General features: G+C 43.5%; 1 protein-coding gene across 4 annotated transcripts in view; it reads left to right on the plus strand.

The window, feature by feature from the left end:
* The window catches only part of CCDC18 (coiled-coil domain containing 18), a 2,185,916-nt gene that overhangs the window by 321,535 nt on the left and 1,838,106 nt on the right, over positions 1 to 26,275 (plus strand). For all 4 annotated transcript variants that reach the window (XM_069641832.1, XM_069641829.1, XM_069641831.1 and 1 more), the window contains exon 6: positions 23,563 to 23,691. In XM_069641832.1, coding sequence (XP_069497933.1) covers positions 23,563 to 23,691 — 129 coding nt within the window. The remainder of the gene's footprint in view (positions 1 to 23,562; positions 23,692 to 26,275) is intronic.

Consider the following 26,275-nt stretch of genomic DNA (forward strand, 5'->3'; position numbering starts at 1 on the left):
TTGTTTGGATACACTATTAATTATCCCTACAAGATAATAAATGTATATAAATGCTAAACATGAGAGTGAGAGCATTCTTAATTTGTTTATATTCATCAGCATGAAAGACACGATATTGCAAGTGCCAATACTTGTTGGTTTACTGATAAAACTGTGTAGGGAAAATATTTGTAGCATCTAATGTTTCTTACACGCAAGAATAATAAGCATAGGTACATAGATACTCTACAGTTAGACATACGACAATTTGTCTGTCCAATAGTAAGCCTGTCAGGCGCTCAGAGGTAGTAGTTTCTGTTGCACTAAAGCGCAGACAGGCGTGTTCCCAGAGCTGTGCTTAAGGTACAGCACTAAATCTCAGCTGCAAAACCTGCTACAGCCCCAGGTGGGCATTTAGAACACGTTTGGGGTGGTGGTTGGTCTCTGGCGTGCAGGGTATGATGGAATTCATGACAGAACTGTGGCACCTCCCTGCACATAATGAGACTGAGCCAGCGGGGAAGCATCGTGACAGATGCAGGAGCTTCAGAGAGTGAGTGAAGCAGGTTAGGAGTAAGCTACAAGCAGGAAGGCAGTTTGGTGGTCTTCCTGCGTACCCTTACCCAAGCAAGCAGAGGAGGGAAGGGGTAAGATGTATCTTCTAATGATCTATTTCAAATGTGCAATAGGCACACTTTAAATATATCACTTAGACCCATCACTGCCATGACTGTTGGGGCATATTCATTTTCCCCCATGGGGTCATTAAGAGCTAAAATTTATAACATAGTTTTCTATAACTTTAATAAACCTCAACTTTGTTTAGTTGCCATCTTGTCATTTTAGGATGCCTTTTCAATAAACATGTGTAACTTGTAACTTTATGTACAATCATTTCATCTCAATTCCCTTCTATAATAGATTTGGACAAACATAGCAGTTTGCAATCACCTTATTTCAACATATTAACTATGCCTAGCTTATTGCAGGGTTTGTTAACAATCTTAATTATACGCAATTACAATGTTTACCTTGTTCTTTGCTTATTTTCATTCCACTAATAGTTCTGCTTTGGTTATGGAAAATGTGATCTTTGTTTGCTGCTGTTTTTGCAAATATTTATTTAGAAAACAGGGTATAACCTTAATCATGTTTTATTTAAAATAACCTATGGCATCGTTTTCTTTTTTAATATTTGTCATAGACATAGCAGAGGTCCTTCATGAACTCTGATTTTCTATACAGTGATGCAACTTTGTTTCACATTTACACTCACTTAAAAAAGGAGACCTAACGAATATTGCTCACGATTTCAAGCCCTTCTATTTCTGTTGCTGCTAGTTCCATAGGCTTTTCCTCTTCAGTTAAGTGTGCCTCAGCTTCTGTGTTTTCTTCCTTTAGATTATGCTCAATCCTGTAATGTCCACCTTCTTTCAGCGTCAGTGTGGCAAACAGTGTTGGGCGCCATTTTTTAACCTCCTTTTATATGCCACATGGCCTTCCTCATTTACCAGTCGTAAGGAATTTCTGCACAGTCAAACGTCTGCTATATTGGACCTAAGATTGTTAAATGGTTGACGAACAATCACACCATGACTTTAATATGCACTTTTATAAATAATTTAACATTTTTTAAAAATAAGTAACTTATTTTTCTAAATGTAGCAGCCCTTCATCTTTCTCTAGTATGTGTGACTTGGCATACTTTCTCGCAAAAAACGAATGACAAATTATTTGAGGTGATCTCTCAATTTCTATCCATCTTTCAAGCAGAACTACAATATGCTTCTTTATCAGTAAACCACCTTAGTTTATTTTACATGTTTATTCCTTTGCTCACTCTGTCTAGCAATACAGCTCAAATGATTTTAACATATACATTAATGCATCTATTCTAAACAGCAAAAGGCAATTTAAAGGTTTTCACCAAACGTCTACCTTGATGGGAATATTTTGCGTTAATAAACTACCTGCATTATGCCAGTTTGTGTACCGAATGGGCTGCCTGGAAATAAAATATCCTAAATAATAATTTGGCATCCTGGGGGCCCAATTACAATGTTGAAAGGAAAAGGGCTTTCTTGCTGCATTGTTTGGGTTCAGAGGGGGTAGAAGAGTTCTTAACTCCAAGAATTAACAGAACCTGAGGAAGATGACGTTGAAGAAATTTGAGTTAGACTTTTGGGAGAAAGGTGCCAATTGAGTTTTTTCAAAGTCTATATCATTCTTGATGACTTGAATTTGAGAGCAACAAGAGGCTGTAACAGTGGAGGATTTCCTCACAGCGCTAAGGAGGTCAGAGGTAAGTGACTGCTGCACCTGTGAGCCATATACAAGACCAGTTCATGCCTTTGTATTTGTATTTTGCTTATTTATATAGCGCGTCTGGCCCAAAGACATCCAGGCGCAATTCTTAAGTTACAGAGATGTAGTATGCATCAAACATAAAAACAGTGAATACTTACAGGATATTTACATGAAATTTACAACATATTACAATTTAATTATAGGGTCAATATTCAGGACGGCAGAGCCTAGCATGGTGAAGGAGAAACAAAGCAAAGTAGGTTGAGATGTTCAATGGGACACGTGGCGACTTAGAGTGTCCTGCGCTAAAAGCCACATTTTGGCTTTACTCTTGAAGGAGTGGAAGGAGGATTCAGATCTTAGTGGATTAGGGAGCGAGTTCCACAATTTAGTGGCAAGAACCGAGAAACTGGCACCTTCCACTTTCTGATGCTTGAATCCTGGGAGAGCGAGGCAGTGAGCTTGGGCTGCTCTCTGTGGACAGATGGAGGTGAGGGGTGTGAATCGGTTTGCCAAATATTTTGCAGCCTGGTTGGCTAGGCATTTGTGCGTGATTGCAAGAGTCTTGAGGGAGATTCTTTGGGAAACCGACAGCCAATGTATGCTTCGTCAGGTGTCCGAGATATGCTGGTTTCTAGAGATAGTTATTGCTGACCTAATGGCGTTATTTTGGGTAACCTGTAACTTGCTTAGGTCCTGTTGACTAGTCCCTAGACAGAATGCATTGCAGTAGTTAAGCTGTGCCATGATGAGGGTTCTGGCAAGGATGGTACAGTTGGCCGTGGTGACGAACGGTCGGCATGCTGTAATGAGTTTGCATGTGTATGCTGATGCTGAGATTATAGAATTGGTGTGTCATGTAAGAGAAAGGGTCTAGTCGAGGTAGATACCCAAGGTTTTTGTATCATTGGATATCTTGATGGTATTGCCATCAATGATGAGGACTTTAAATGCAGGATCTAATCTGTTGAGTCTGTGGTGGGAGCCAAGGATGAGTAGCTCTGACTTCTCGTCGTTGAGACAGAGCCCATGTTGTGCCATCGATGCCTGAATTGGCAGGTATACATTGTTTAGGGCTTTGGTGTCAAGTGTGTGGTCACCAGTGATAGAGATGAGTATTTGGGTGTCATCTGCGCAGTTAGTGTAGGTGACACCCAAATAATCAAGAATATCAAACACGTTATAGATTGTGGGTGAAACGCAGGATTCTTGGGGGACCCCACACAGAACTGGCGATGGTTCAGCGGCTGCTGAGGGGGAGAAGACCATCATGGATCTATTTGCCAAGAACGATTTGATCCATGTAGTGGCTTTGTCTTTATTTGGATATCTTGGATTTAAGGTGTTGGCAGAGAATTTGATGGTTGACCAAATCAAATGCTGCCAAGAAGTCTACCAACAGTAGGAGGGCTAACTTGCCGTTATCTTTAGGGCCCTCAATTTGAGTTTTTAAATCGATAAGAGCAGTTTCAGTTCCGTGTCTCGGTCGGAAGCCAGATTGTCCGAGACAGAGGGAGGAGTTTATTGGATTCAAGGTAGTCCTAAATCTGTAGATAGGCAGCTCTGTCAAGAATTTTTAGTATAAAGGGGACAGTGGTGATGGGCCTATAATTGGTAGGGTTGCTAGGGTCTAACGTACATTTTTTGAGTAGGGGGGATGACCCAAGCGTCCTTCAAGTTGTCAGGGACGATGCCTGTGTTGAAAGAAGAGTTTATAAGGTCAGTGATGAAAGGTGCTAATTCGTGGATGGCCTCCTTAATGATGGGGGCTGGGAAAGTGTCACCCTGGCAATTGGATGGTTTGGGTTTGCTAAGGATGTTTTGAACCTCTGTAATACTTAGTGGCAAAAAGCTGAAGGGCTCAAGGGAGTGCGTAGGAGAAGCTGTTTTTCCGAGTGGGATGCTGTACTGAGAATTGGTCAGCCTGTTTGGTTTTTTTGGCATTGATTTTGGCTTGTAGTGTGGCAATTTTGTCAAAGAGCGCTTTTTCGAAAATTGGAACACCCAATACTGTCTTTAGTGCAGGTGTCAGGTGGGGCTGCGGGTGATTCTAGTTCTTTAAGAGTTTTAAAGAGTCTTTGGTGTTGGAGTCTGCTTGCAGAATACGCTTGTTATACATGTCTTTTTTGACAAGGAATATTGCCTCTTTGTAATTGAGGGACGGTATGATAAGGCTGTCTTTATTAGAATCAGAGGGATGGCTTTTCAAGCAGGCCTACGCATTTCTCTTTTCCTTGCATAGTACTCAAGTGTGGCGTAAACCACGTGTTGAGGTGTGCATGAGGTTTAATTTTCCGCAATTTGATTGGGGCAATGGAGTTCATGGCTTTAAGAATGGTTTGATTGAAGGTGTCGACTACGACTGTGGGGGCTGTGCATGCCACTGAAGCATTATTTATTAAAGGTAGGATGAGAGGAAGTAGTTTCTTCCTAGTTATATCCCTTTTGTTTCTCGTGCTGATGGAAGGTGCAATGTTCTGTTTGGAACATTGGTTCGTGGCTTTGATGTTAAAGGTCATTATGTGATGGTCAGACTAGGCACAAGGTGTGATCGACACTGAGTCAATGATGCAATTCGGGTCGGCCAGCAAGTCAAGGGTTCTCCCCTTATTGTGAGTGGGTTCCTGGATATGATGGGAGAAGCCCAGATTAGTTAAAGTGCTGTCCACACTATACAACGTGTTTACAAAACCCCTATTTGACATACTGGATCATTTGGGTGTCATCTACACAAACTACGCAGATGACATTCAAATACTCATCCCACTAACAGGTGACTATTCCACTGATGATAAAGTCCTCAACAACATCTATTCTATCATCCAAGAATGGATGGCTAAGCATAGACTATGTCTCAATGACGACAAGACCGAGATTATTCTCTTAGGTTCCCAACCCAGACTCAACAACCTTGACAAACCCTACCAAACATTCACCATTGACGGCATTGCTGTGTCCAACCATGTAAAAACCCTAGGAATATACCTCGCCTCGTCCCTCACCCTGACTAGACAAATAAACCCCATTTCATCCTCTACCGCCTACACATGTAAGATTATCCATGCTTGCAGGCCATACCTATCCACCACCAACTGCACAACCCTGGCTAGAGCCTTAGTACTCTCGAAAGTAGACTACTGCAATGCACTCTATCTCAGCACCAGCCAAAAGAACATTGACAAGCTTCAAGTTTTTCAAAATAATTCTCTCAGAACAGCCTTGAATATATCAATATCTGAACACAACTCAGATCTGAGACGCTCCACACACTGGCTATCTGTACCCCAAAGAATTGAGTTCAAAACACTGCCCCTCACCCACAAGTGCCTGTCTAACCAAGCACCCAAATACCTTGCTGACAACTTCACCCTTAACACCTCATCCCGGCCAACCAGAACAGCCCAGACACATTGCTTAAATGTGCCCAGACACAAGCTCCAAAGAGCAGGTGGCTCAGGTTTCCCGGTGCTCGCCTTGAAACTCCAGAACTCCCAACCACTCGCTCTCAGAACCGAACCATCCTTCCATCGATTCAGACAAAATGCCAAAACCTGGTTGATCGCCAAAGAAGCCTAAGCTTGCAGCCACGACTCACCTTGTACATATATTTATAGACACATACTGCCAACACAACCTGCACTCACCGCTCTTGTTGCATTCATATTGTAAATACCCTATTTGTTACTTTTGCCCAGAACATCCCCGTTCCATAACGGATTACACAAACTGTGAATAACAAGTACTATAAGAACTATGCATATGTAACACTTACACTGTACTATAACAACCTTGTATACATTACCTGCTACCTGTAACTGTCTAGCCTGTATATATTACCTGCTACCTTGTAACCATGTCAAGCGCCCAGTTGCCCCAGGGCCATAAACTAAACGAAACTAATGTCTGACACCTTATGGTCATTGGGATCTTGGAAGCTGAGATTGAAATCCCCTAGTAGGATGATTTGGGAATAAGGCTTAGTGTTAGCTGCTAGGAGGGAGGAGATGTCATCTACAAAGGTGGAGACAGGTCCTGGGGGTCTATATATGAGGTGCATGGTTATGGTTTGGTTAGGTGCGATAGGTAATTTGACGGAGAGTAACTCCGCAGAAGGGATATGCTGTTTGGGGATGGGTCTAAGACCAAGGGAACTTCTGTGAATGAAGGCAACACCTCCGCCTTTAGATTGGTTAGTGTTTCGGTCACATCTGCTAATGGAATAGATATTGGGAATGGCAAGGGAGATTAATGGACCAGCTGCAGTGTGAAGCCAGGTCTCTGTAGGAAATCAAGGTCTTGGGCTGCAATGAGGTCTGCGATGTCCAGCGCATGAGCAGGGCGGGACCTGGCATTAACAAGTGCACCCTTAATCCGTTTATCTTTGGCAATGGGATAATTGGTAGTGTTGCTGTTCGAGGGAATTTTGGAGGGGAAATTCTTGATACCTGATAACTTCGGTCGTTCTGTGTGAGGTTGGCAGTAGTTATGAGCGAATTTACCGTAGTAGTGGTGGTGGTGAGTTGAGGTTGTCGGTCTGCCTGGGCGGCCCGAGGGAGCCTGAAGCCAAGTCTCGGGCTCCTGAGATGCAGAGGGCAAAGTTGATTAGGGGTTGGTTTGGCTGTAAAATGTTCCAACCATAATGCAGGTGAGTTCAGTTAAGGGTTGGGGAGTAGTGCGGTGGAAGTGGGATCGGTGCTGATGGCAGGGAGGCAGGATGGTGGAAGGAAGAATGCTCCCTGATGGTGCCACGCTGGGGCTAATGGATTGTGCCAAGCACGACATAGTGAACCGAAGATTTGCACTAGGAGTAGGCAGGATTGATGAGACACTGATATAGCTCGGATGTGTCCAGGACAAAGTGTGGTATAGCAGAAGTGTGCAGCATAAAAGGTAGGGCATGTACATAGTGAGTAAGAACCTTGCGAATTAAGCAGTTCAACTTAAGTTGATGCGAAGCACCTAATAAACAGCATAAGTCCGCATAAGTCACAATATAATAGTGGTTAGATGACAGTAGCGTTCAGCAAGGATACAACGAAAGTAGTTAGCAGATTCGGCTGGGACAGGTGGGTCTCACTGTTAGTTGAGCTCAGTTAATCGTGTTAATGCTATGGCACAACAGGTACGTTATGCTGGTACGGTGAAATAGGTCAGGTTGTCTCAAAAGAGGAGTGCGAATGCGGAGTAGGACTACAGGTCCGTTCTGCACAGGCAGGCAGTAACTTAGGTTAGCTCAGATAGGCAGGGTGATGCCGATGGGCACTTCACGTAGGTTCTACTAGACTTGGGATAGTAGGTCAAGTTGCCTTGGGTAGTGCGAAGCAGCTATGTCCGTGACACCAGTAAGGCATGCAATAACAGTGGAGCATAAGTAAGTACTGCAGGTGCATATAGTAGGTTGAGTTATGTCCAAAGCAGATTAGGCGTCAGGTACCATGGTGGAAGGATGATTAGCTTGATTGGGCGAAGAAAAAAACAGAAAGCAGAACGAGATCAGTAAACAATGGAGTGTGGAGAGCTAGGGGATAATTAACACCGATCAGGGTACAAACTGTGTATACCAGTGTGTATCATCATATCAATGTCAGTGGATTAGGTGTTCTGACTTTAAATAACCAAAAAATGTGATGACGAGGCATGTCTCGGCAAATTCACCGGCTACGTGGGGGCTTCGAAGGTGTGCAGGTAAACACTTGAGGTTGGGAACCCAGTGAGGAGGATAAACGCTGTATGATGCTGGTCCACTTGCAATTTTCTGAGCAAAGACTGTATGAGTGAGTCTGCTGGAACCGTTGTAGGGCGCGGTCTCCTCAATGTAGAACTATTCCTTTAGGGGGAGCTGGTGCGCTGGCAGTCACTTTAAGGTAGGGTGCCGGCACGATGGATGCCTCTGACAAAGGGAATCATTTGGCTGAGAAAGACCACCTCAGACGAGGTGGTAATGTTAGTCCAACTGAGCAATCCACAAATTGTATGCAAGGGGGAAAAGAGAAGAAAGGGTAAAAGTTGTGCCTCCTCTTAGAGGACTGAGCATAATATAGAGCAGGAAGGCTATATATATATATATATATATATATATATATATATATATATATATATATATATATATATATATATATATATATATATATATATATATATATATATATATATATATATATATATATATATATATATATATATATATATATATATATATATATATATATATATATATATATATATATATATATATATATATATATATATATAGCGAGAGATTGAGATTGATTTTGCTCCAGACGTGATAGCGCAGCCGGTTGTCTGCACTGTGAGAAGGCAGCAGCAACGATGGAATGAACAGCCTGCACGGCCCGGCTTCGAGAAACTGAAGGAAATGAGAACCTGTGCAGTGGAGAGAGACCAGCCAGAAGGTAAGCCACAACCCTGTGTTAAGCAAGCAGGAGATAAGCCAACAGAGAACCCAGCTGACGAGTCTCAAAAGCTTCTCTGTGAAAGACAGACCCAGATGCCTCTCCGAGGAGCACCGCACAGCAGTTAATGGTACATGGTGGCTCCAGGGAACCGGCAGGTGGGCAGTGAAGCAGGGAAGACATAGAAGGACCCCAGTGTGGGCTGAACAAAGAGAATCCCCAAGGTGGGAAGAACGGAGACACACCTCGGAGCAGTGAGACACCCAGGAGGCTCCATAGTGAGCAGAGAGAGTGAGACCAAGACAAGCCTCGGAGCCAGGAGAGACACAAGTCCCCAGAGTGGGGGAAGAGAAAGAGGAAAGCCCCAGAGTGGGGAAAGTATAGTGAAACCTCGGAGTGAACAGAGGAAAAGAGACCAACCCGTTGTGGGGAAAGAGCCAAGGAGACGGAGACTGGAACAAGTCACTGCGTGGGGAGAAAACCAAGAAACCCCTGATTGGGAAAGAGAGAAAAACAAGGCTGGAAGTGGACAGGAGAGGAAGAGACTGAAAGGATACAAACTGCATGTTGGGGACTGTGCCCATGGTCAAGAGGTCTATAATGGAGCCACAATGGTGGGGGGCAGACACCAGCTGCCATCCTGAACTATATTTTCATTGTATTTTTTGTGGTTTTGTTACCGGAGTCCGGGAGAGAAACTACATTAGGTAAGAATTCTGGACTAAGGACTAATTTATATACTACATCCTGATGAGCACCCTTTTACTTCTTCTCTTTTTAGAGGAGGTCTTAGATTCTTAGACTTGGGGAAAGATTGACTTGTTTTACCTTGAAGAAAGAAGAATAGTTCAGTTAGCATACCTCCTTGGCTGTCTCCTGATTCTGACCTACCGCAGCTAGTACAGGTGCAATGAGAGATGGGAAAACAGTGTGGTTTGCTTATAGAGCACTCGGAGGATTAAAATACTCAATTGTTAACAATGTAGTTGCCTGTTTATACGCTTTGAGCAAATGAAACCTTTTAATGGTGTTCCAAATTCATTCACTATACAAACTGTGCACTAACCGTTGAAAGATGTTTGCACAGAATAAGATTCATGCAGTGACTCATTGATTTGCAGAGTGACTGATGTTAAAGGCACGATTTCTGAGTTGAATATGTGCAACCAATGGGAAACAAGGTTGATGATTTCTTGTCAAGGAAACCGCAAGCAAAGATGAAGTGAAGTGGTAATCGGAATAGATTTCTGTTATTAAGACACTGTGGAGAGTCAAGAAAGGAATTGGTAGTTAGTGAAAATGTAATTTGTTGCAGCGGTTGAATACGACTCATCAGTGTCTGGAAGGGGAGCCTGGAATTGTCTGATGAAGTTTGTCTTGGTATGATAAAAGTTAAAGCGGGAGGACTGATTATTGGTGACCTGGAATTCATAACGTTATATATATAAACCCTTAAAGAGGATTGCTGTGACTTGCTAGAACTCAGCCATTGCCCATTTTTGGAGTTGGCACATTTACCAAATGAGTGGTTAGGCATGGATGTCCTGTGACCCATAACAATGAATGGAAAGAGGATAAACTATTTTGTGGACTCCCTGCTCACTGTGCTCAGAGAGTCAAAGCTTCACCTCACTGATGAGGCCCAACAAGGCTGAAACACGTGTATGGGGTTGCTTTTGGTACTCTTGTTAAGAGAGGAATTGCCATAGCATTTCGGTGCTGGATTGCCCATGTGGGCGGGACAAAGACTGATATGCAAATGGCTATTTCCCATCTGTGAAAGGTACAGTGAGCAAAAAGCGTGTGCTGCAAACTCTCATCTCAGAACAGGTTATCATGCCATGTTCTTTCTGGAGAGGAGCGCCTGCTACCTTTTTGAGAAACTATTTCATAGACTTAAATTGTTTTGTTCTGATTTCTGATTTCTTTTTAAAAAGGTTTATAATTTACTTTCTCAAGAAACTGATCACATGAAATACCTATCCTACAAGAATATTGAGCTACAATGGATTGCAGAGAGATGAAAACCAATCTCTGCTCCAGTTTTATATAACTCAGAACAAATTTGTACCACCCTGAAATCAGTGGTTACATAGAAAGATGTAATAGTACCATGTAACATGGCATTGCAATAGCGATGCATCAAGGAAGGTTGTCAGAAAAGGAACTTCAGGAAAGAGTGACTGTTTATAGATCTGTGCCAAATTTTGCAACTGGCTAACTGCTCTTTTATTTCCACAATTCTAGCCAGACACTGTAGTGTCATGTATGGAAAGAGTGAAAGAGAAGAGTGACTAGTGCAAATGTCATAATAACAATAGGACTGCAGTCAGAGAGGTTGATGTGAATGTGGAATATTGTCAGTCAGGAACTGCATTTAGAAGTTAAGTGTATTCTGAACCAAGCATTTTAATCAATGTCGTGGGAGTGCCAATGAAGACAGAAAAAGGTTATGTTTGGATCACAGGTTAAGTATTGGTACTTAAGCCAAAAACTGTGATGAGGAAATGTTATGTTGGCTTGTGAATAGGCAGATGTGTAGCATCCCTTCCACTGTATATCGGATGTCTCTATTGTCATCTTCAATTTAAGTAGGATAGAGATATGTAGTATTCTTCCAACATCTATTTTATCTCTTCTTGTTGTATACTGGAATATTGGTTACCCTGCATTCTACTTTGAACTTGCACCCAGTGAGCAGTGAGTTGAGGTTTGGTCTTGGAGCGGTGCTGACCGACTCCATGGTTGGAGTCATGTATTGTTTTTCCTTATCTACAATAAAACCTCATGTTGTGAAGTTATTCGAGTGTGGGCTTCCTATTTATTATATATCAGACATTTAAAAAATCAATTCTGTGGAAAACCTGACCAACTATTGTTGCCAAATATTCAAATCTGCCACTCTGCATATCACTAAAACATGAAAAAATGAACTGCAGTAGAGAAAGCCAGGAACCAGCCCGGCAGTCCCCTACATTGTTTCATGCTGAGGTCCAGTAAAGCTAACTATTTCTCCTTAAAAACAAGAAGGTAAAATGCTGGTGCAAGTAGAAACAACCCATTAATAATTTCAACACAAGTAACATTTTTGTTCATCGTGAAATATTCATTTTCACGTGTGCTGTTCTTTGGAGGATAGTCTGCTGGATTGGCAAAGAAGTCGCCTAAGATGACGTGTTCTAGACTTCTAAGTCTACTTTAAAAATAAGGCATTAAAATATTTATTCAAAGTAGTACTGGAATTCTGAGATTTTTTGTTGGATGGGTAATCTATAAAAGGACCTCACACAATTTGATTGTATCTGCCTTTCATTGTCCTTTACTAAGCTACAACTTGGTCAAAACAGAGCTTCTGTGTGAATAGTTTGATCAACAGGCAACATTTGTTTCAGTTAATCGTTTTATAGAATTGTAAATCTTTGTATAAGCTGTAACACTTGATCTCTTAGGTTACTGTTCATTTAATGAGTAAAACCACACAACATCATGTGTTGATGGGGGGAGGGGGGAGCGAGGGGGACTTATAGAGCTTCTGTAGGAATGCAGTTATTTGGGCCTTGACCATGGTTCTACTTAGGAGGCTGCCATTAAGGACCTATCCTGCAATAGGTGATCTGTGATGATGAAGGGAGCCATCTGATGTGTTGGGACACTTAACAGTGTACTTTTCATTTTTTCTGACTAAGGGTGGTGGCCCTGTAAAGCAATAGCCGAGCCGCTGCCCTGCAGCACAGAAATATTCCATCATGGTGCTGGTCTGAACATTCCTTGCCATGCAAACCGCCTGTAAAAACAAACTGTACAATGATGGATTTATAAGCACAGAGGAGAGGTAGGTAGCAGGCCTGTATGGGGTCCTGCAGCATACCCGATCTGCAGAAGCTGGCAGTTAAAAGGGCACCAGCAGGTATAGTCATGGCAAGTGCAGAGTGCATCATGCTGGGGATACGCTGGAGGTCTCAATTGATGCCAAATGAAAGTGGCGGTAACCTGAAGTGTCTCCCTGCTTTTCAAAGTTAGGGTCTGCTTTGATCCACGGGACATTGTTGTAGAAACTCTCCCTGGGGTTAGGATCCAGGTCAAATCCCTGATACTGGTGCATAGATGCCTGTATGGTACTTCACCTGAATATGTAAAGAAAAAGATCACCCAATACACTCCCAATTGACCCCTGAGATCAGGGGCACAAGGCAGGATCACAGTGCCCCCACACAGACGAGCAACCGGTTTGTGTAGGGCTTTCCCCGTACTGGCAGCTAAGGAATGGAATAACCTACCCATTCGACTGGAACCAAGCGAACTGGCTTTCAGAAGGAGCCTAAAAACGTACATATTCTAATAGTCAGTTCAGGTCAGGTTGTTGAATGTCGATGTATGTTGTATCAATGTTTTATGTTATGCACCCTGATGCCTGCAGGCTTTCGGCGCTTTATAAATAAATAATATTGTTGATACCACCCTACCCCCAAGGAAACCACAAAAGAGCAGCTCAAGTGAGGTTTTCTATCGCACCAGACTGAGCATCTCGAGAGGCCGGAATTGACCCATAACTACATGCACATGCTGAAATCAGTGGATGGTCTTCACAAAAAAGTGAATGTGTGGGAAACTAAATTGCCAAATGTGAAGACCAAATTGTGAGAGCTAAATAGGAGTGTGGCTATGGCAGACTTCTTCCTCTCAACAAATGCTTATCACACAGTGTGCACAGCCGAATTGACTTAACAAACACAAGAACTAAGTGTGACAATGAGCTCCCCTAACCATGCCTTAAAGAGGAGACCACTGTGGTGGTCAGCTGGGATTTCAGAGCGCGAGAACGTGAGAGAATATGATGGGTGCCCGGGCCCGTGCTTGTGCTCGCAGAGTGATGGAAGCTGAAAGACTATGTTGCTGCTAAATGGGAGAGTGAACTCCAAAATTGTAGACTGGGTTTTATTTCCGTGTTGTCTCTATGGTTTTAGTGTAGAGAGGGGAAAATAGTATTCGATCTGCCCTCTCCACATTCCTGGCCTTGTCATTTGTACTATTTTTGTAAAGCTTCAAGGACTGTTAACACTTGCCCTGTCACATTAACATGATTTGTAGCAAGTTAGCTAGCTGCAGAAGGTGGACAAACTGTATTTAACTGCGTTTGTAACAGCTCTGAAAGTAATAAATTGGTCTCAAACAAGTGTCTGTCGTTTCGTTGCACTTAATTCAGGAATTCTACTACCACAGACTTGCTCATAGCATATATCGATTAGAGAATGAAGGCAAAGGGCTACGTTTTCTGCTTCATCCAAAACTTAAGTATGTGACAGATGGCCTCAAGAACACAACGTCTCAAAGACGGTTCAAGGGCTTTTTTTTTAATTTTAGAATTGTTAAGTGGGGTCTAACTAATGGCCGTCTTTCATTTGTCAATACTAATGGCCGTCTTTCATTTGTCAATGGGGTACTTCTACCCTACCTCAGACTTCAATAATCCCCCTGATGTTGGTCACTAGGGATTAATAACTCCCTACTGTCTACAGTTTTCCATGGCTTGTGATGAAGGCCTAAAGGCAGAAGCCATATCGATCAGTCTCCCTCAGGAACTTCGTACGGGGTACCCTAACCCTCTCCAGATGTCAAGTTATGTTGACATTTTGCAAGAATCAGACATGCTGCTCCTTTCACTCTTTCCCCTCCACCAGTTTCCTCTCTTTCTCCCCCTTCTCCCATCCTCCTGTCTCTCCCTATGTTCCTCCTGTGTCCCTCTAGTCTTTACCCTCTCTCTCCTCCTCCGACCTTTCACTTATTATTTTTTGTATTTTATTGTTTAAAGCGCAGACCCAGCTCGAGAGAAGGCGGAGTGCTGTACAAGGTGTGGGTAGCCAGCATTTGGGCTGGTATCTTTTAACAGTAGCGCAGTACTGTGAGTTGAGGTGTGTGCGTCCATTGGGATTAGTCCATGGAAAAATCTATATTTATAGAGATTTGCTAAATTAGAGCATTGCGAGGCATTCAGCGTTGATACTGAGATCGAGTTCTAGAGGGTGGGTGCGTGACAAGAAAAGGATTGTTTGCGGGTCCTCTCTTTGCAGACTAGTTATGATTTGAGCCGATGCCACAGATATGTGGAGCTTAAGGCATGGTCTAGTAAAAAATTTGATTTAAAGAATAGATAGGCAACATAAAAAAAAATACTAGCATTCTCTTTTTTAAAACTTCCTATGTAAAATTTTGAGCTATTCAAGCTCAAAATTCGCAAAAGCAAGCACATGGGCGCATCCATTTTGTGAAATGGATGCCCTCCTGTGCTGGCTTTTGCTTTTGCGGCACTAATGAAGGAAAAGCCAGCCAGCTGTAGTAAACAAAAGCTACCGCTGGGTGGCTTTCCCTTCATTATTGCTGTACACGGAGGACGCGGACCGGAGACCTGAGCAGGAAAGCTGCAGCTGAATCTCGGTAAGTGCTATTTATTTAAAAAAAAAAAATAAGCACTAGCTGGGTTTTTTTTTATTAAAACCGCAGCTTTAAAAACGTTGTATTTATGTTTGCGGTCGCTTTTGTTTACTACAGCTGGCTGGCTTTTCCTTCATTAGTGCCGCAAAAGCAAAAGCCAGCACAGGAGGGCATCCATTTCACAAAATGGATGCGCCCATGTGCTTGCTTTTGCGAACTTTGAGCTTGAATAGCTCAAAATTTTACATAGGAAGTTTTAAAAAAGAGAATGGCTAGTATTTTTTTTTATGTTGCCTATTTTTCTAAATAAAATGTTTTACTAGACCATGCCTTTAGTTCCCAGGTACACTATTGTGCTGCTCGTGACTGCTTTGTAGATGTTATACACCCTTGAACAGTGCCCTGGCCTGGAGAGCAGTTTGCATACGACGGGGGTGATTCAGTCCAATTTCTGCACCCCTGTAATAAGAATTGCTGCAGTTTGGTGGACTGCTTTTAGGGGAGCCAAGTGAGGGGCTGGGACCCTGTCAGGAGATCATTTCCCCCATTGATGTTTGAGGCCGCACAGTCCGGAGGTCCTGCAGCGCAATGAAGGTTTGGATTTTGCAAAGCTGGAAATTTGGAGCCATCCTGTTTGTGCCTTCTTGGCTATGTATTTCTGGAAGGACAGGCGGCTCTCAATGGTGAAACCTAAGAGGTGTGGATCAACTTTTCCCCTTTTCTCTACCTGTTCCTTACTCTACTCTCTCTGCCGATTTTACCACTACCATCACCCCCTCCAGTTTCTCTCCACCCTCACTGCTACTCCCACTGCCGCCTTGCACTCTCTCCAGACCCTCCCACCATACACTTTGTTTGTCACTTTCACGCTCTAATCCCCCTACACTTCTCTCACGCTCTATCTTTCTCTCTCTACCTCATACACCTTTCACGCACCTCCAACCACACTACTCCATACGGTTGGTACCCCTCTCTCTCAAAAAATACCTCAACTGCACTCTGCTCCAATTCTTCTACAAACTGCTCAGCACTCCTCTCCTCCGACCTCCTTTCATTGGCCTGGTTTCTTGGTCCACCTCCTGGCCTCACTGCTGCCGTCTTCACTCAGTCGCACATTCACTCCCATTTTATACTGTGTACTTGCTGGTTCTGTCTCCCCCCTCCTCTTCCATTGGCAGCAGTGCTCACCTGACTCTATGGGACAATGTGTGCCAATCTTTTCCCCAGGGGCTGGGTTACACAGTGAAAAGCTTAATAAACCCTCTAAGCCCCTCCCTCTTTTACATCATGGTTTCCTTTGCAGCCTCCGATGGTGTGGTAGCAGACAGGGGCACAGGTTGCCAATTCTCCTTGTGTCTTCCTTCATTTGATGGTTGGTGTTGCCAATTTGGTTGGGGAGGTTGTGTTTGTTTCTTGTTCCCCTGTAGCGTCTCCTTACTCAGTTACTTTTCCATTGCCACGCCATTTGCCTGGGATACGTCCGGTATTGGTTGTCTCATTTCATTTTGCAAAGGAAATTCCCAGTTCGTGCCCTGTATGATCTTGATTCTGCTCTTCTGGCACCAGTCCGTGTTTTCTTACTTTCTCCCAAGTGTACTCTGGAAGTTTTAGTCCTGAAACGGAAAAGAGAGAACACTGGCTAGAAAATGTACTGGTAGGCAATGGGTGATAACGAGTGGTACCTGCCTTGACATGCAAGGCACTAAAGGGAGATATGACCACTACCCCCCAAACTAGCATGATGGGGCTGGCTCTGGCTTTTGTCCAGGTGAGCCTCCTGCCCTAAGTTTGTAAAGACCCAGACCCTGTCGTAGGTGATCTTCAATTATTTTATCTCAAATGAGACTGCACCATTTAACTGCTGTTTTCACTGATAAAGCACTCCTTGTTCAGACCTTCGAAAAGCTGGATATTTGTAGCAGCTCTTGGGCGTTGGCCCTTATCTGTGATCTAGGCGTAGATTTGATCAAGCTAGCTTACAGAACCGTCACCCCTGAATTGTAGTAGGCTCTTTGCATGGTGCTTTAAATTCAACATGATACTCCTCAACAACCAATGTAGTGAGAACCGGGGTAGCTTGATGTGTGCAGTGAGGTAGGTCGAACCGCACGTCAAACCTGTTGTATTCTGTACCCAGTGTATGTACACTGTTCTGTAATCCATGTGAGGTTAACAGAGTGAGCATAGGAGAAACGGAGTGGACATTTTGGGACTGGAAAAATTAAAATATTTAAAGGTTAAGGGAAGCCCTTTCTGACAACTGCTACACCTTGTGAGTTCATAATTTAGTTGTCATCAAGCATTATCCCAAGTTGTGTCATTACCTTGATTAGAGTTGGCCAAGCTCCCATGTGATTGGCCCAGATCTTGGATGGCCAAGCCGAGGAGGGGAGCCCCCACCATCAGATTTTCACTTTTGGTGGTTTTTAGCATCAAATAATTTGTGGTTGCAAATGGTTTATTAAAGTTATGCACAGGAGACGGTGAATTTGAATGAGTTTTAAAATCCAGCTGCATATCGCCTCCCTAATTATATGTGCAAATTCTCAAAGCAAGAGATCCAAGAGATACAGGTGTTGTATGGATACTAAAAAGAAACGGCGGTAAGGTCGGGTCATGATTGACCTGGCACTTCAAGCCTCTTAAATTTCAAAACTTGCTCTTTATGGACATTTTACATTTTATTCTTGTAGTAAATATGTAACTAAAAAGGTGTATGTACTTGAATTTACAAATAGTGTAAAACTATATTATTGTCAAAAGGTGCATTATATCCACTTTGCAGTATTGTAGTTGCAGAGAGGAGATAATCGTATTTGCAATATTGCATAAAACATGATTTATCTTTTTTCTTTTTACAATTGCAGTAAAAACGACACACTTTTAGTGCTTATATTTTTCCCATCTCTGTGTTCTAAGCTCTTCTGCGGTTTAAGCACTACAATGATTAGCCATGTTATGACCATATTCAATGGTAGTCAGTGATTTGACCACCTCAGTGGAATCCAACTTAACAACATGGACACGCATTTCTGCAGTAGGCGCTCAACAACATACAGAACTATCTCAAAGACAAACCGGTTGCGCCATGTTACGCTGCTGCTAAAGCGTTCTTGTCTGATGATATTCTTGTGTTAAGACTACCCTGATGAATGTCTTGTCCAGTGGAAACAGTGCCATTACTCACAACACAGCTCCCAATCTCTTGCAAATGTGACCCCCTTTTGCTAAGTAACATTTTTGGCATTGCCCATAGCCATTGGCCTGGCAAAATATAACAATACAATGGTTGCAACAAAATTAACAAATGGGCACAGAAAGCGATTTTATTTATTTAGAATGTTTAGTCCATCGCGCCACATGCCTGCGGGCCTCAGGGCGCGCAAACAACGGAAAAGAGACAATCGTAAGAGAAGGTACCAAAGGGATGTGCTAAGAATGCCGGGACGAAGCTCGGAAGTCAAGGGAAACAAGCCATGGTACAATGTAGTACTAATCAGGTGAAAGGTTGAAAAGGAAGGTTTTCAGTGCCTTCTTGAACTTTGAGGGCGTATCCACCAATCTAGAACTAGGTGACAGTACATTCCAGGCACAGGGACCTTGTAAATTAAAGCTGCGCCCACCTGCCTTCACCAGCTTGAACCTTGGTTGAATCAATCTGTGATGCTGTTGTGATCTGAGTGAACGATTCGGGACATAAGGCTGAATACGTGCTTTGAGATATTCAGGGGCAGCATTCACCATGCATTTGTGTTAGTGGGTGATACAATGTTTAACTGGTAACCAGCGTAGGGCCCTTCTGGCAGCAGTGATGTGAGAGCGTCTGGCCAACAGCCCGTACTGCCCCGTTCTGGGTAATCTGAAGCACAGCTATGACAGACAGCGCATCCGCTGAGCAGGCTGTTGGAGTAATCCAGGCGAGTGTTTACAAGAACTGAGGCTAACATCGCCAAGTTCTCTTGTGTCAGAAAAAGTAGTATATTGTGTAATAATTTATCAGACCACAGGCAGATCTAACAGCGGCCACATGTTGATGCATCCAAAGTCACATCCAGAGTTTTTACTTTGTTTGCCTACGATGCACGTTTCCATGATTAGAAACTTTGCATATTCTCCTGAAAGAGATTGCAGCTTTTGGCTGGGGGCTACAATAAGAAGCTCAGTTTTCCTTGCTTTAAGGAACAGTGAATTTACGGCCATCCACACATGGATGGTCCTGTAGATAACTTTCAACTTTTGAGTCTTCGAACTACGCGCCTGAAAGTTTGATGACTTGGTGTCATCAGCATAATTTGCCACCAGCCCACCCAAGCCAAGTAGCAGGAGCAAGAAGGGAATCATATAGATGTTAAACAGCATCCGAGCGATGCAAGATCCCTGAAGGTCGCCGCAGGTGATAAGGGAAGAGGCGGAGAAGACATCCCCTAAGCTTAGTCGTGCAGTCCTAGGACCCAAAAAGGAGATCATCCAGAGCGCAGTTTTAGGTGAGCAGCCCACCACTGACTGAAGTCTCTCTGCAAGTAGATCATGGTCTACGAGTTCAAATGCCCTAGATAAATCTAACCGCATCAAAGCTGATAAAAGCCCCTGGTCCATATTCTGGTGCATATTGGCCTTGAGATCCAGCATAGCCGTCTCAGTGCCAAAGCCTTTCCTGAACCCAGATTGACAAGGAAGCAAGATGTTATATGCCTTGACATAGTTCTGGAGTTATAAGTGTGCCACTTTATCCAGGACCTTCAACAAAAATGGCACGTTGGTGATAGGCCGGTAATTCTCTGCGATGAAGGGGTCCAAAGATTCCTTTTTTAAGAGCAGAGTTGCCCAAGCCTCTTTTAAGAAGAGAGGAACACTACCTTCATGGAATGAACAGTTAATGAATTTAGTGACCCACAGGCTTAACATTTCTGGGCAACAAACTTGCCAGACCGGCATCACTGTGGCATGAAGTAGGCTTCATGGCGGCAATAGCTTATGGCACAAATGATTTGGTGCAGGCGGTGACATCAAAAGCAAAAGATTTTGACTGAGGAGAAACTGCTACCTTGAGTTACAGCTGCTCTCTCTTGTGGTGGACACAGGTCCCTAACTTGCAGAGTGTTAGTTTGATGCATGATGGCCACCTTGGTGAATACATCATGAATGGCCTGGCACCACAACTTGTCCTTTACACAAATGGAGGCGGGAGGAGGTTTACTCTTGAACTCACTTGGCTTCCTTGTATTCTTTAACAAGGGTTTTGTAGGTGGCTAAGGTAAGATCAGATGGATTTTTGCACCAGTCGCGCTCCGCAGCGCGTTTCTGCTGTCTGATTGAAATGATAGCATCATTAAACCAGTTTGTTTTATAGCTTCGGATTTGATGGTTCGGGTCCTAAGAGGCTCCAACAAATTGGTCACCTCAGTAAGAGATTTGGTTATATGGTGCGCTAGGTTGTCTGCGCTTCCAAATTCCTCAAGAAGACCTAACGTCTTGGACAGAAGTGGGGCAACATTTTCTGGGGTAAGAGCTTTCAAATTGCGCATACCTATTCCTCTCGTAGGATTGGAGTTCAGTTTGGCTGGAGGAGCTGGGGGAATGATGTCAAAATATAGCAAGCAGTGATTTGTATTTTATTGTTTTATATAGCACCTTAATCCAAGGCGCTTTACAGTTAACAACAAAAACACGTCAAACATGGAACAGTAGAAGCAATAACAGTATACATGAACCAAACCCGAAAAATCGGCATTTAGAACAATGTGCATGTAAGAAAGGAGAAGGGGGTAGGGAAGGAAGGAGAAGGAGAGAGTAATGAGTGAAGTGAGCAACAAAAGAGAGGAAATCGCAGGAGAGACAGGAAAAGATAAAGAAAGGAAAACAGGGGCAGGGTATTAGAAGGAAGGTGAGAATGGAGAGAGGGGGGAAAGGTGTCAGGGAGGGGAGTGAAGTTCTTTCAATGAGGAGCGGAAGGAGGAATAGGTGTGGACGAGGGGATAGAGAGAGGTAGGGAGTTCCAGTGTAATGGGGCAAGGAGCAGAAACGAGAAGAGGCACATGTTGGTGGGGGAACAGAAAGTAAGAAGAGATCAGCCAAACGAAAGGAGTGAGAGGGGGTATAGAATGAGAGGAGAGAGGGAAGGTAAGGAGAGGCAAGGTCATGAAGAGGTTTAAAGACAAGACAAAGGAAGGGAAATTTAAGTTGGGAGCAGAAAGGAAGCCATCCTAGGTAAGAAAGTGAGTTGGAGATAGTCATGGGGAAAGAGTAAACAGAGGGTACGGATGGCAGATTGATAAAGGGAATTGAAGGGGGCAAGATGGGAAGCAGGGAGACCGAAGAAGAGAGAAGAACAGTAGAAAAGGCGAGAAAAGATGAGGAAGGAGATTAAAAGTTTGGTAGCATGGAAGGTGAGAGAGGGACAGACTTTACATGCTCGAGAAATGAGGGAGATATGAGAGAAGGAGAGGGAAGAGTCAAAGTAAAACCCTCTTTTTTAAAATGATACCCATTTTCTACCTCCGTACCTGTTTGAAACTATATTGTTGGGAAACCAAGCAAGACCGCTCAATGGATTGGTGGACCACATGCCTGTACAACCCACACATTCTAGGCATGAGTGAAATTCAGTTGTGTTCACAGTTTGTTTTGCACAGAAAAGAATGGTCCGATACCATAAGAAAGAGAATATATCGTATGCAACGCTATCACCTTAAAGAACATGACAATGGCATGCGACTTGATATGATAGGTTATTTATAACACGCTTAATAGCCAGATGTTTCTAAGCGCGGACCCGGGAATCAAACCAGTGTTGCTCCGTGTCTTGCTTCCAAGGCGAGCATGTTGACCCTGAGCTATCCTCACAACGTAAGTTTAAAACCGTGGATCGGAAAGATCCGGCCCTTCATCTGCTTGCGGTTAATAAAAGAAATACCAGAAGTCGGTAATCATTCTAACCACAATTATTACAGCGCTTAGAAGTGGCATGTGCATTGGCACATTATTATTAGTTCTGCTGTTATTGGTTGTATGAAGGTGCTTGTCTAAGGAGTGGACCTGGAAGCTAATGTATGCATCTGTACATTTTTGCTGGTCCCAAAACGTTGTCGTTCACGTCAACAGGACCACATTTATTGTATTAACCAACTCCTAATAAAAGGGAGCTCCTATGCTGATGGTTGTTTTTATGTTTATACAGTATCTGAATTCTATCAAAGTACCCTCTTGTTATTGTCCCCCAGGATTACTCTGTTTAGGTTACAACAGACTCACTTAAAAAAATCAACTTCCATGGCACTGGAGGCATCTGTAAACTTATCATTAAACTATTCCACGATTTGTTTACTCAGTAACCACCCACATCCTAAGGGCTTTATGAAAGGTTGGATGGCAATCGATGATAGCAAGTTGAAGAGATTTTGGCTACTTAGTTTTAACCGTTGTTCCGATTTTACATTTTTAGCGCTGGTTAGTCAAGTGAGCCTTCTAGTTAGGAATTGCATACCAACCTTGTATAAAATGGCGATAAAGTCCTTCTACAGCACCAGCCACACTTTGCGTTGCATTTAAACATTCCCAGGGTTATTCTGATAACAGCATTGCAAGTACCTGACTTTCAAAGGCAATAACTGCCAATGATGTTCATGGTAGCAGCACCTGCCCCCTTATGTGCCATATATTATGCTACTGTTTCTTTACGGCATAGAATCATCACCATAATAGTTTCATAATGATGAATCCTTGGCTGTTGTGTACTGTGTCCCTGCCCGGCGTAGCATAACATTCAATACATACAAATGATGGCCATACCTGGCCATAAGGCAGCAACAGATGTGAAATGTTAGGAATATCGGTGCATATGATGGTAGTGTCTAGCAAATGCCTATCCAAAAGGCAAAACTGTTGGCTTTTGGCTTTAGCATTTTGTCACAGAGGTGATTACATGCAATAAATAATACTGTTATGGGAAGTGTTCTAATGTTCAGTGAGTTAAGATTAGGAGCAATAGAAGCACTTTTGCAATATCCTAACCTAGTTTTCACACACACGCACACACCTGTCCCAACAAACACACAACCCATCACCCTCCCCACACATGCGACCCATCAAACCCACAGGCACCCAATCCCACCAGCCATGACCCATCCCACGACCAATAGCTTGCGCGACCCATCCCACCCAACTCATTATGCATTACTCGCTCCATCCCACAAACCACCCATCCCACTTACCCATGACCAGTAACGCACCCACCCATGACCCCCTCATACCTGCAACCTATCCACCACCCATCCACTACTCACACATACCATCAATTACACACACACACACTCTTATACATCAAGGAAATAACTTAATTTAAAAAGATTGGTTGTGAGCTGTGCATGATGGATATATGTGGTATATAATATGTCATTTTCTAATTTTTAAAATAATTATGAATTCCTTTTTGTAGGCTTGCCGAGGGCCGCCTAGAACAAAGCCAGAAACATGCAGCAGAAAAAGAACAAACTGTCCAAAGGTTTAAAGACGACATAAAAAAGCTAAAAATTGAATTACTGGAGCGGAATAAATACGGAAAAAGGTAATCCTGTAAAAATACATTAATTTCCTGTGGTAAAAGAAGCATTGTTCTTCTCTGAGCCTTTGTAAACCTTTCATGACACAGTGAAATATCTGCTGTTATGACACCTATGTGAAACAAATAGCGTTCGGGATCATTCTGAAAGAGCTAGATGTATTTATAGATAATTCTGGTTGTTAACGATGCACAAGTTGGTGTTTTCTAAAATCGAAATAGTGGTTCTGAAAGATGGGGGAAACCCCTTTTTAGTAATTTAGCAGATTGCATTATGTATATTTTTGGCTATCGAGTTGCCTTTAGCGCCACCTATAAGCTATTTAGTTGGCGTATGATGGAGCATGGGATTTGAGGAGGGACGCACAGCTGTTGTGGGTGTTTGTCTTTTTACCCACATATTGCCTGCCTATGGCCAACTAAATCTTGATGGTCATTTCCACCCAGTACCTGCCTCTCACCACCCAAAACACTTTTCTAGGGTCTCTTTAAGAATACTCTGTCACACAACAATAGCAAACTTTGTAATGCACATAGCCTGACGGTGGTATTTCTGAGCAGTCTTCGCAGAGTTAATAGCTTAATTGTAGCTGTAGGCGGGATCCTGGTGTAATAGAAATTACTTACCCAAGTGTGCCCTTGTCTGCCTGACTTAGAAGCAATGTGTGTCCTGTTGAAAACAAACATTGGCAAAACCAACAGTTTTGGCTTGTGCAATGGTGTAGATGTAAGGCTCGGACAGTGTTGCCATGTTTTAGGGTATTCACTTTTATTAATGAAACAAGGGTTGGAGATAATGCATCTTTGTCCCTAAAACTAAGAGGGGTTGCCCTGCCTCAAAGGAAACTAGTGAAAGTGTTAGGGGGTCCAAAACTAAGTCTGTCACAGTTGTGCCCCAAAACCTACTTCTAAAGTAACTATGCAAAGATGCAAAATGTTCTTTGTGGTTTCAAATAATAGAAAAGTTCCCAGTCTCTCTGATAATAAGTGATGCAAAAAAAATGTTCCAAACGCTAGGATTGTGCTCCTTTCCCCCAGTCTTCTCCATATTTTATGCCGGTTCTTTGAGTGCTTCTGAGCCCTTTTCATCCTTTTTTAGTAAAGTGTCACTAGGCGACACACTATGTTTTGGGGCTTTGTTGTCCTATCAACTTGACAGAGTTTGCTACCAAGTGTTAGGATTCAGTCTGTCCATTCCAAGATTCTTATCTATTATATTCTCAAGCTCTAATGTGGCTGCGACTCCCAGACTCGCAATATCTTACACGTCTTGGTTCACTCTCCTGCCAAGCCAGTGTTCCTTCAGACTGTCCCTTTTCCTCAAAAGGTCCCAGACCCTCTTAAACCTTGTCAGTTCAAACTTTAGTTTCTCATATGGATTTGGTGTCCCAGACATGCAATGTATCCGCTTGGTTCACTCACCTACCAAGTATTCAACTCCTCCTTATTTGCCTTGCTTTCAATCGGGGTCCCACACCCTTTTATTCTCAATATCTTATTTGGGTGCAGGTCCCAGACTCGCACTGTTGCGTGGTTTCCACCTGGTTCACTCTCCAGGCAAGCATACCACTCTTCCTGCTTGATCTTAGGATCACAGACCCTCTTTCCAGCCTCTGTGTGCAACCCGTTGCTTCTCCGGACCTCTAGCATCCCCTGGGCAACCAGCGTACCTGGTTCCTTCCTTCTCGCCGGTTCCCGGGCAGCATTGTCCCTTCGTGAGTGCGTGCCCTGGTGACGTTCGGGCATCCGGCGGGGTCTGCAGCGACTCTGCAGTCTTTCGATGCTTTCCAGTTGCACGTTCCTGCCCAGGCTTCGCAGGGCCTGGGGCACTGAGAGGATTCACTCGGTAGCAACCAGAGTAGTCGTCTCGTGTGTGGCCCCGTTCGGATTTGCTCTTTCCCCAGGTTCCTGCTACCCGTCTGGGTCGTGTCAGCTGCTCCCACGCACGGTTCCCGCTGTTCGTCCTCAGACGACCGCTCTCTCTTTTCCCTGCATCCCAACTGAGTCCCTTTCAAACTCCCTTGTGAGATTATTGTACTGCTTCGGGCCAATCACTCGCCTTCAGAAGCTAGACCACACACACACACACACACACACATACACACACACTGCTTCTCCAGCGTGATCTTTGCATTCCCGGTCATCTTCGTCACAGTACCAGTTTCAAGAATAAATGCATGATACTTTGCACTATGTGATCTTTTAGTCTTGTTATGCATGTTAAGATGTCTGACTTGGCAACCAAGCACTTTGGGTCGATCAAGAGGGGGAAGGAGAATGTAGGGTTGGAAAAGGGATTTCGTGTACCGAAACAGTATCATACCGCATTCTCTGAGATGGTCATGCCCCAGATTCCTTCCCCAAGTGATCCTCCCTTGGTGCACCCCCTAACACCCTGGAGGGCTATTGTACTGTGGATACACCACAGTAGCCCCATGATTAAGGTCCCCTCCACCCCCCTAGGTGAGAAGAGACGATATCCTCATATTCGTCATAATAGGTATTACATAGGCATTTGCTAGGCACTGATGCCATATTCCCAGGTACTCCCACAATATGCCAGCTGTTGCCATCAAATGGCCAGGCAATA

This window comes from Ambystoma mexicanum, chromosome 1q (assembly GCF_040938575.1).
Source record: "Ambystoma mexicanum isolate Mex_15411 chromosome 1q, UKY_AmexF1_1, whole genome shotgun sequence".
Classification (NCBI taxonomy): Eukaryota; Metazoa; Chordata; class Amphibia; order Caudata; family Ambystomatidae; genus Ambystoma; species Ambystoma mexicanum.